At 44.3% G+C, this 11593-nt stretch overlaps 1 protein-coding gene across 2 annotated transcripts in view; it reads right to left on the reverse strand.

Annotated features, from left to right (window-relative positions):
- Window positions 1-11344, reverse strand: part of znrf3 (zinc and ring finger 3) — a 63446-nt gene extending 52102 nt beyond the window's left edge. Inside the window, exon 1 of one of the 2 annotated variants that reach the window (XM_069523348.1) lies at window positions 10895-11344. In XM_069523348.1, coding sequence (XP_069379449.1) covers window positions 10895-11134 — 240 coding nt within the window. In that variant the 5' untranslated portion in view covers window positions 11135-11344. The remainder of the gene's footprint in view (window positions 1-10894) is intronic. The other variant, XM_069523347.1, reaches the window with a different exon arrangement.
- Window positions 11345-11593: the final 249 nt, after the last annotated feature.

An 11593-nucleotide genomic window follows, 5' to 3' on the forward strand; every position in this document is an offset into this window, starting at 1 on the left:
GGTAGTGCAACATTTTCAGTTTCCTCAGACGGGTTTTGATTAATGCAGAGGATTTGGATTCAGTTTTTTCAATACTTTGTCAATATTATATTGCCTTTGATTTGAATTACTGCTGTCAATCTGCTGTTTCTGAGTGTTGAACGCTTACAGAAATATGTGGCGCTTGCAGCCATGTGAGCTCCACGTGTCAAGACAACTGCACTGCGATTTATCACTTCACAAGAAAACCTTTTGCTGAAGCTCATACCAGCATCATGTGCAAGTGATACTGTTAAGTAATTTCCTGCAATGTCTGTGGATGAACCCTCTGTACGACAGCCTTTGGCTACATCCGTTGATTTTTAATGGTTTACAACTAAAAACAATCTCTGTCCACAGGGGAAATAATCCATGTCCATACTAGCACCTGAAAACATATATCACGTGACCATTTAAGCCATCTGACAGGAATGACAGGAACAACTGATGGCCGTAGCTTCATAATTAATGACCAGATATTAGAGACCCATCGATCTCTGCTTCACACTTTCCATCCAACTTTGGGCAATGAAGAAAAAAAGCAAAATATTCCTTTGATGATGCTTCAATCTAAAATCAGTTTGAGCTTCATCTTTTGTATGAAGAAATGTTCAATATACAATTTACAAATCCTCCTGCATCTGTTCGATGGGAAAGAACATAGGCTCAAAACTGGATGGTGGGGGCCACTATTCAAATCCCAGAGCCACATTTCCTCGTACGTCTTTACTTCGAAATGCCTGCGGGATGCATGTCACCCCAGGGGTGACAATTTGACATTGTCACATGCCTGTGGGATGCAGACGGAATAGCAAAAGGCTGCATTGGCCCCTCTTTTTCTGTCCTTCTCAACTTCTCCCACTCGATCTCTCATTTCTCTCAAAACAGCATTCTAAGAAACAAGACTCCTTGACATGTCCAAGGACAAGTTATCATTAGTGAGCCAAGTGTGTTTAGACAAAGTGCATCAACACTGCCAAGAGAGGAATAGCCAAGATCTCTTCAGTACCTTTTTAAAATAGCTAAAATCTTAAGTGCAGCTTTTGCAGAAACAGAGGGACAAATCAGGATAAACACGGGAGAGGGGGCGAGATGGAGGAAGCACAGTGACCCAAATAATGATGCGCTCCATCTCACACTCATAAAAAGTGATCGTTCCTTCACACGTTTCGCTAATATTATGACCTGTAGTCAAAGCTTTAGAATAATGTATGCTGGGTAAAAAATACCTTGACATTCTTGTTATGACAACAACATGCAGGGGCAATGAGAGGTCAACAGATGGATCACAAGGGGACAGAGATGGACACAGCTGGCCAGGAGTAATTGTCCTGACCTTTTCATGCACAGTCAGGTTCACATTGAGCCGGGGGGGTACCAGGACTTAAAAGCTCTGCACACAATTTGCATGAAAGAAAATGTCATATCCATTCACCTAATTGACCACAGTCTTCATAGATACTGTCCAGACATAGCTAAACCATTTACACTTTTCAATCTAAGACATGTACTATGTATAAAATATTGTTTTCTTTCTCTATGTAATAAGAACGAGAAGATTTCTGAGTCATTTATATAGTGAATATAGACAGAGTCCTAATTCTATATCTAGATTAACTTCCTGTCTGTATATGTCTGTACCACGAAACTTGGTGGACAAATGTGAAAGGGACCAAGAAAGAAGCCATGAAATTTTGGCATGATTCTTTTTTCCACTTTCACTAACATTGCGAGATACGACATTCTTTTTTGTTCTTTTGAGAGTTCCACCAAACCAGGGAATAATTTATGGATCTTGATGAAAACAAAAAACATCTGCCATATTTAGGAGTGTTTGCAATCTGGTGCAGCTTGACTGAATTTCAGGAAAGTATTGGGACTTGGCAGAGATGTGCGCTCTACTGAGTGCCAATGTAGTTCACAATATTACGGCTGCAGGGTGCAAAGGTGTCGTAAAACATTTTGACATTGAAATTAGAAAATTTAAATAGTTCCACATAGAGACAGCCTGTATCATGGCTTGCCTTCAGTGGTTTTCTACATTTTGTATGGTATCCCACAGTGTTTTGTAGAATATCTGTGGCTGGAAGCTTTGGAAAGCGCAGTATCCCCAGCATGAAGTCTAATTACAGTTTTCACCCAACGCCATCACTTCAGAGTTGCAGTGCACCTGCAGACTGACTGAAATAGAGGCAATACAATTGTTATCTTGTATCTCGAACCAGTATGAAACTGCCACCTCAGATTTTGTATGTTCACAATGCTTTGCATAATATTTAGTGATTAATCTCTGCGCCAGTAACGAGTTCCGGTGGTTTAATGCAGTGTAATTAAATGTTTTTTCAAATGGCTGGATTATTCATAGCACACAGGCAAGAACAGAAAACAGGACAAAAATTAAACAGGCTTAATCCTTTGAAAAAATATAAATTGAAGCTATTAAAAATGATTGCAAACCATAGAACGTGGAGAATTTTTCTTGGTAAGTCATTCCACTTATGTGAGTCAATGGTTTCTACATTCTCATTTGAGGATGAAGTTAATGGACTACTCTGAGAATAACCTATTAATTAAGTACATTAATTCATTGACATTTCTTTGAGGCATTTTTCTTTGACAATTACACAGCCAAAACTGAAAACCGAGTCAATAGGTGAACTGATAAAGATTAGAATTATTTGCATGGATGAGAACTTTGGTATGAATTGTGTTTTGTCACAGTCCATTAAAGTACAGCAATTAGTCCTGATGGTCCTGTGGTCGTCATGAATTACTATAGTCTGTATGCTGGAAACAAGGAGGTCTCTTCTTTACAAGCAGCAACAAAGGCTTTGTGCCGCAGTCTCGACTTCCGAGTTCGACCCAGGATGCAGGAGTTAAAAGACCGACCTCTGCATGAACTCCAAATAAATAAAAGTGCAGCTGTTTACTGCTAATTTAACATCAATGGGACGCACGATTACAAAAACAAGGGCGAGGAGAGGAGAACTTCAATCAGAGGCACACAAATAACATTTGGCGAACAAAATCAACAACAGGGAATTAGCGATGTGCGCTCGCAAAACAAGGTAGAATCCTGAAGTGTGCATCTTTCAGCTGTCATGGGAGCTGTCAATGAGTTATCAGCCCGATGATCATGGGGGCACTTTGAAAGGATCCGTGGTCATGCTTGGTTTAACACACATTACAATTGCATGTGCAGAGTTCTCACACACACACAGGCCCTGTATAAACTTTACAAATAACAGAGTCAACTCTGTTCCACCTGTTGTGTACTTAACCAACGCCCAGCAGATTAAAATATCTGCTGAAATCAGATAAAAATTGTTTCTTGTTCCAAGTCTTCCATCAAAAATGTAAATAAAACTTAGAGCGTCAGGAGGTGACCTAACACATTGGCCTGCGTCGTGCTCTAAACACTCTGGGTTCAATCAAACACTGAGTATTTTTCTCGCTCTGTGCTTGTGCAAGGCAACACCTCCACCTTTATTTGTATGGGAGTGGATTTAGCTCGAAGGTCTACAATTACATCATCACTGAGTTTTGCAGCACTGCATATCAGGGTCGGCATTAGTCAGAGAGGCCTTTGAAGAGTTTGGCCCAGCCCTCGCTCACTCACTCTCTCCCCTCCACCACCCCCTTCGGCACTGGCTTTGATGTTAGCGCGTGGAGCTGTGCTGCGCGTCGAGGCCTCCCTGCATCGCCTGAGCAGATAGGATCAGGATCATTCATGTGGTTTACACCCGCAGCACGACTCCCGGCAGCTATTCACCCAGCCCTGCAGGCCCCTCCCAGTTCAGGGTCCAGGGCCTGGAGAGAGAGGCAGCATGGCCTAAGCTGTCGACAGGGGTCCAGGGGAAGGACAGGAGGAGTTGTGGAGGTTTTATCAAAGCCCTGGGCTTTACTACAGAGATTTTATTGCCGTGATGTGTCGGTGACTGTACTATATTTGTAGATTCATAAAAGAAAAATTTACACCTGACCCCGTGGGATTTGTGCAATGAGTGTATAAAAATGGATGATGCATCTACCAATGTCCAAAAAATGAAGCCAAAATATTCCAGTTATGGACATTGACATCTTGCGATTGTGATGTCATTTGAAACAGTAGTATCATGGTACCAATGCACCAAACCAACAAATCACGAGTCAATCTCAGCTATTGCCACACCCCCTTGCATCAAATACCAAATTAAAACAAAAAAAAACACCTGAATATGAATAAAAGGGCAATTTGTAGGTATTTTGACATATATTGTAGGCAGCCAGAATGTGTTGGGGAAGGTTAGTGATTCAGCGTAGTCCTGGTTGCAACTACACTGCACACAATGAGCTACCCTTCAAAAATAAATATTTAACAATGTGAGAATAGTGTCGTAACGAAAGAGACAGTGAAAAGAGAATTTAAAAAAAACAGTGTCCCCATTATCTTCAGTCCACCTCTGTTGCTGGGATGGCATGAAAAGAAAGCCAATTTTTCATTTCAGAAATCTAGGGCGCATCTTCAGCAACAGAAGGAGTAGGAGGTGGGAAGATGCAGTGATATATCTTTACTGCAGAGCTAGAAGACATGCAGTAGTGCCAGAAATAAAAAAGAATCCACAGATTACCCAGCTTGTTCTCATCTGACCGAGCAAGCCCAATCCATCATACCTCTGGCCCCATTGTGTTACAGCCTGGATTGTCCTCATTACTGGAGCAACTATCTTCACACACATAAGGAGCCTCCAGAATCTGGTCTGGGACGGGTGGGTAAGGGTAGAGATGAACACGATAGGGTCAGAGCTTCCACCTGAAACTGATTTGTCCCCATCTGGCACCGCTGTAAATGACCTTTGCCACGGTTGTGTAGGAATCCATTAAGGGAAACAAAAGCAGGAGAAAAGAAAAATGGAAAGGTTTCTGACAGAGGAGCTGTCAGAAGAACACTCACCACATTAATATGATGCATTAGGTCGGGGGTGATCATGTGCACAAAACCAGTAATGGCTTCCTTGAACAATAGCCAAAGAAACTGAAACTAGGCCTGAAACATATTAGTATGAATCAAAATGACAAGAGGGCAGGATCCTTACTGACAACAACAGTTTGTTTTTCTGAACAACTGAGGCTGATCATGACCTGAGGATGAGCACAAAGAAAAGATCTCTGAACCCTGTGTTCTTGCACATGGGTGAGTGGGACACCTTTCTGATGAGACATCTGATTTCACGAACACAGACACAGGGAGTTGAGAGGGCTGAAAATACAAAGACATGAGTACATTGAGTGGTAGGAGAAGGAGGCAGATGGATTGCAGTCCTCAAAGAGAGATGGACTCCCTGCACAGCTACTTTCAGAGTCTATTGGCCAAAAAAGTACAACAAAAGGGGGAGGCTGGCGTTGTGGCCTTCCACGGTTAGTCAGCACATTCCTCCAAAACAACAAAGCATGCCTCTCCCTGGATGAGCCACTGTGAGCATTGTCATTTCATAACCCTCGACCCTTTAGCCTTTGTTTTGCAGACCCTCTGTGTCAGTGGATAAAAATGTGGGCTGACGGGATGGACCGGGCCTTTCAGGGCTGTCTCATCAAACACAGAGACAGGAACACCAGCGGCTATTCAGAGAGTGAAAATAGCCCCTCCAGACCCTTCTTCATCTTTGACTTGTGACTAATATGCTTCTAAAATAACAATTTCACCTGTGAAGTTGTGACATCCTGTTATTGTGCATTTCCCTGAAGTCATCATAGAAAGATCGCCGCCTCGGGGCAAAGCTGAATTAACATTTCCCCATCGATGGAGCGTAAAGCACAGGACAAACAAAAGACATTCATACAAATGGGTTTGGACACTTAATCAATGGCAGATCAGGAGGAGAACGACACAGGGGGATAGGGTTCCTCTGGGAGAGGTCGGCATACTGAAGAGACAGCAGCTCGGAGCACCAGCGCTGACTGCTAATCTCTCAGAGTTGAACATCAAAGATCAGCTCAGCCACTCAGCCCAGTGGAAACTAACATAGCTACTGGGGCCACCAGTACCAACATGCACTTGTTCCAGGTGGAGCTGTGCAGCAAGTAGGAATGAGGGGCGAAACACACAAGGGGAGACAAGCGTAAAAGAGCCAGGGGCAGGAGAGGAAACAGGGGCTGCTGGTTCAGAAGACAGAGTTGGCCAATTAAAAGAAGTCTGGACAAGAACCAAGTGATTGAAAAGCAAGTTAGGTGCTTTAAAATTAACTTGCACCTGAATGCTCACTGAAGGCAATCAGTGCTTTTTAGAGAATGGCTAAAAATAGAATCCTAAGTTATAGTTATAGATTTCTATTTTCAGGTTTTCACATATCTGCTGTCACACTGTCAATAACTATTGACGGTAAAAATAATTGATCAGTCCATGAACAGAAATCTATTATCATTGCAAGTAAGAATGACAGAGCTATTTTTGTCATCACTGCATTTTGAGTTTAAACAAAAAGGAAATTTGAACACCTGAAATGTGTCTTTTTTTTAACTATTCTGGGCCTAAAGATTAACAGGGAAACACACACACACACACACACAAGATTAATCAATAAAGAAATCACAACCCTCAATGGAGTTTGTGGACATTTCATCCCTTTATCAGCAGATTGACAAAGAAATTACGAGACCTAAAGGGAGAACAATGCGCAACAGTTTGCCAGGGAGCACAGTGACAATTCATCAGTGCATGTTCTTTTAGAAATAGTGTAATCATCATTTGAAGTCATTTTCGTGCAGTAAAGCAGGCATGACAAATTTTGGATGCTTCAAAAACAGCAGACTGGTGGTGGGGGGTGACAGTATGTGTGTGGGAGGGGGGTGTTAAGCAAGAGAAAGAGAAAAACAGTTTAGTCTGTTCTATTCCAAAAAGGGGAGAAACGTAGCCTCAAATTACTTTGGCTTGGACATGAAAGTGAAACAGGGTGGCGGTTAAGAGACGATAGCACTTAAAATACAGCTGCAACCGCCAAGCCAATAAATGGAAAGAAGTAGGGAGCAGCACTTTTAACCTTTTAAACCAGCATTTGTGTACTGCTACTGTTGCTTTGGCGCTGGGAGTGGCCCAGTCCCTGGCACCTCCCGTCTGGGACCAGCCCATTATGGCCTCTTGGGGTTTCCAGCCTGTGGTGAGAAAGCGCGCTGGATGCCTTAAACCACTAAAGCTCTCATTATAGTCTAAATGCAGAGCGACACAACTCCTGCCAACTCCAAGGTAGGAGCTCCAGTATTTAAGCTCATCGTTGTCTTAGCTCAAAACCACCACTTTCCCCCTGCACATCCAGTCAGAAAAAAAACAGCTCCTCGAACAACCACACCATGAAGTCTCCCTTCTACGGTTACTGGAATTTCATGCACATGGAGATTCAGTTCAGAGGTGAAACAGCTCATGGGCTCTGTTATAGTGTCTTCTTCCTGATGCTGGATTCAGGGGATGCTCTGTGTCTCTACAGCGGAAGTAGGTAAAAGCCACATTATTCCCTCTGGTTCTGGCCGACTACGCTATGAGTTCCATCTGGTCCTCTCGGTGCCCCTGCCACGTCCCTGCCTCCGCTCCTCACTCACATGCTGACAGCGTGGGCCCGCTGGAAATCAGATGCAGATGTGCGGTCATGCGGTGCATCACAGCTCATCTCGCTTCAGGAAAGACGATTTGGCATCGGAGAGATAATGGAGAATGATGAACAGCAGATGGCGTTTCCCCTTCACATCATTTGCGTTCTGATCTGGCGAGCTTTTGTGAGCATTGTCAACAATGATGTGAATGTGAAAAAAAAAATAAGTTGACGAGTGGTCTGACTGAGCTGACTGACCAATTAGGCCATTTGTGAAATGAGATTATCAGTTCAACTGGAGGTAGAGAGCTTTCACTCTGTTAAGTATCAGCTCGTCAACCAATGCCAAAGCTGGTGTCCGTGTTTACACCTGAGCGACTCGATCAGGGGATGATGTGGTCATGCCACTGTTGCCCTGGCTAACAAGCTTAACGCAAGTCTAACCTGCTGCTAAGTGTGGGGAGGTAATGCGGAACTACCATCAGCTTTTACACATTTCGAAATATGAAAACAAAGCATCGACTCGTTCACTGGAGATGCTCCAGGAGTTTTATCACTTATCTGGGCCTTTTCATTTTACCATGAGATTTTCATTATCACAGTCTACTCAGTAAGTATTTCAATCTGGAGCAATAGGTGAATACAATTAAGAACCCGTCAGGACAGTCAACCTGCAGTCCTCTGACCGCCAAGAAGCAAACAACAGCCGCTGCTATAAATACACGCTGTAAGTCGTCTTAGGGAAATGTCTCTTTATGCACACTCCACCTTATTTGTTGACAGATTGATTTAAGGACACATTGATTGCTCTGCTATTACAAAGTCAAACTGGAGCAATCGGAGAACTGGCTTGGGAAGGTTTGGGTTTGGCACAGTGGCCAGATCTTCATCGTCATGCCCCCCTTACAGCAGAGCGAGAAGCAAATTAACTTAATTTATTATTTTTGGCCCGACAGCATGTGCCACTTTTTGCACTCTTCAGGCAGAGCTGAGCGGGTGTTAGCTTTGGGGAATTAGCAAAAGCGAGCTGGAAGTGTTATGAGCAGTGATTGCGGTTAGGTCTTTGCTCAGGAACACTGCCAGGCCCCCCGTTTCCCCTGTATTTGAACCTGTACCTGCTGAGGTCTGGTCACTACTGTACACACATGGTAACGCAAACCCCTCAGGGCTCTGTCCAAACAGCAGAAGTGAGAACCAGAAGGCCCCATAAACCTCAGACAGACCAAATCAAGTGCCCTATTCACTGAGCTCAAAGCTTTAGAGCAGAAACAAGTGCAATGCTTGCAGAGGTCACTGCGGACAACCCGACGCACCAGGACCTAAATATTCATCTTAAACCCAAATCCAGAGTAAAACTATATCCGTTACAACACCGCAGCAATTTCCCAACACGTTACTGCAATGTTATTTCACAAGTATAGAATTTGCAAGTGGGGAATTTGATACCAGATTAAAATTATACTCTTCAGGTTGTATAGTTTATGTTTGTTGTCAGTTTCAGCTTTCATAAATCTTTGCTCGAATATACGCTGTAAGAAATTCAAGATAGCACGCTGTGCTGGACAAACTGCCCCTCATTATAGCCTGACAAAATATAAGCTGCCTCTAAGTGGTCAGAAGCTATGCTAGCAAAGAAAGTAAACCTAAATAGATGTGGTTTTCGATGTAAAGCTGAGGTCCGACATTTCTGTGTGGTTACCAAGTGGCGCCAAATGGCCATCGCTGTGTATAAACAGGGGCCATTTTTGTGCTGAGTGTCCCCTAATTTGATCCCCACAAATCATTTTTCTTTCAAAGTAAGAGATTTTAAGTAAAAAAAATGCAGTTGTTTACGGAAAAAAATGCAGCTGATGCGGCCATTGTTGCAAAGCGCCGGGGATGCTACTTTCTCTGTAAAGTCAGAAAATACAAATGTGCAAATGAGTCACCATCTTTACACGCTGCACATAACGCCTCTTAAGTGCTACAGCAAAGTTGATTTCCTACAAACTCAAACATTTATTTGTAGCTTGTAAACACCCCCCACCCCCTCAACCCTGCCCCTCATTGAAACCTGTCCTCCCACCACGAACCAGCACTCTCATGATGTTCGACAGTTTCCTCAGTGTGAGATCACACTTTACAGAAAGTGTAACGAAAGAAAAAAACAAACAACTATCATCTTGTCTTCGGCTTTGTTCTCACACCGACAACTCAACTTTCATCTCCTGGCGATTAAACGCTTCACCCCAACCAACCACCTTCAGTTTCAAAACTACTTCCACATAAGTCCAAATATAAGCAAGAGCACCATACAAACACATTCTCTACATTCATTGTCCCTCAATCACACACTTCAAATCACACAGAGTGAGTCACAGGTCAGGAAAGAAACGGTTCAATCTCTGGCACATGATTTTTCTCTTTGCAGCCTCACAAGCAGCGGCCAAGTAGATTAAGCAAGAATTATAAAACTTCAAATAAACACTTGGCTCTGGAGAAAAGCTGAATATTTCAGTGACTCAATCCAATGGTTGTGTGAGCAGCTCCAGTCCAGTGCACTTGTCATGTTTGGAGGGGGCAGGAGATAAAACATGGAGGGTGGTGGAGGAGGGGGGGGGGGTCGCCTCCATGATGACTGCTCGTTCAGTTTTTATATTTTTTTTAAAAAAGAGCAGAATGTTCAACTTTAAAGTCAAAACATGCAACATCACAAACCAGCAGTAGCACAGTTAACAGGCTCTGGTTTAGTTTACGCTGCTCAGGTCAACAAAACAAACATTTTCCACCATTAAAACAAATCTTTTCTGGATTTAAAAGCTCGTTAATGCACCAAAAAAAAGTCGCCATAGAAGCGTGGGATCTGACCGACCCGAGCCCGGAGACGGTGGCCTGCAGCCTGGACGCCTGCTCGGGAAAAGTTTGCAAACTTTTTTAAGGACGCGGTGGAAGTAACTGAGTATTTAGTTTGTTTGTTTGTTTGTTTGCGTGTTTGTTTTTAAAGGAGGAGCTTAAAGTCGATTAACAGAGAGAAGAGCTGGAGCTGAGCTGCACACATCAACAAACTAACCTGCAAGAGCATGTTTTCACTGTGAATGAATTCCACAAGATAGGAGCCATCTTGTGACCGCATAGGCTGCATGCTCGGTACCATCCTCACACACACACACACACACACACTACATGCACACACACTAGAGCCCCCGTGGAAAAAGTTTTACGCAGGGGTAGCTTGGTGAAATTACACCCCGGGTCCAGGCAGCGTTGCCCGGGACCCTGCAGCCTGTCAGCCCCCCCACCATCACCACCACCCTTCGAAATAAAAGACTTCCACGTACTTGAACGATCTCCCCCTCCGCGCTGATCGTGGCTCCAGCCTTGGAGAACCGTCCCTGCAAGCCGGTCGTGTACGTGGTGTAATCTCCATTGGGGCTGGACTCGAACAGGACCACTTCCACGAAGGCGGTGTCCTTGGCGGAGACGGGACCGAGGCGCGCGGCGGCGACCACCGCCAGGATCAGCAGGAGCACCGGGTCGGGCAGGACGCGGTGCGAGCCTCTCCCCGGTGAAACCATCATCTTGCCGGCTGGTTCTGCGCCGATCGGGTCATAATTTCACGCGGACGAATTGTTGTCGCGGGAGGGCGAAGCGGAGTCGGGGCTGCGCGCGCTGCGGGCGATGCGTCAAAAATAACGAAAAAGGGAGAAAGAGTCGGAATTGCGCGATAAAAGCTGCGCCCGGACCGAAGCGTGTTTATTTCACCACTGCGACTCTTGTCAATCACACTGGCTGCTCCCTCCCTCCCTCTCTCTCTCTCTCTCTCTCTTAGTCTCTCTATCTCTACCTCTCTATCTCTCTCTCTCTTTCTCACCCTCCTCCCCCTCCCCCCCTTCTCTTCTACAAAGCGGATCTCCTTTGATCTCCAGACACGTGATTTTTTAGTTTTTTTTTTTCTCTGTCTCTCTGTGAAAAGGGTTCAATCCCCACCCACCGGTCCCCCTGACCCGCTCTCCTCATTCTAAAGTGGCAGCGCTCAG

This window comes from Paralichthys olivaceus, chromosome 4 (assembly GCF_024713975.1).
Source record: "Paralichthys olivaceus isolate ysfri-2021 chromosome 4, ASM2471397v2, whole genome shotgun sequence".
Lineage (NCBI taxonomy): Eukaryota > Metazoa > Chordata > Actinopteri > Pleuronectiformes > Paralichthyidae > Paralichthys > Paralichthys olivaceus.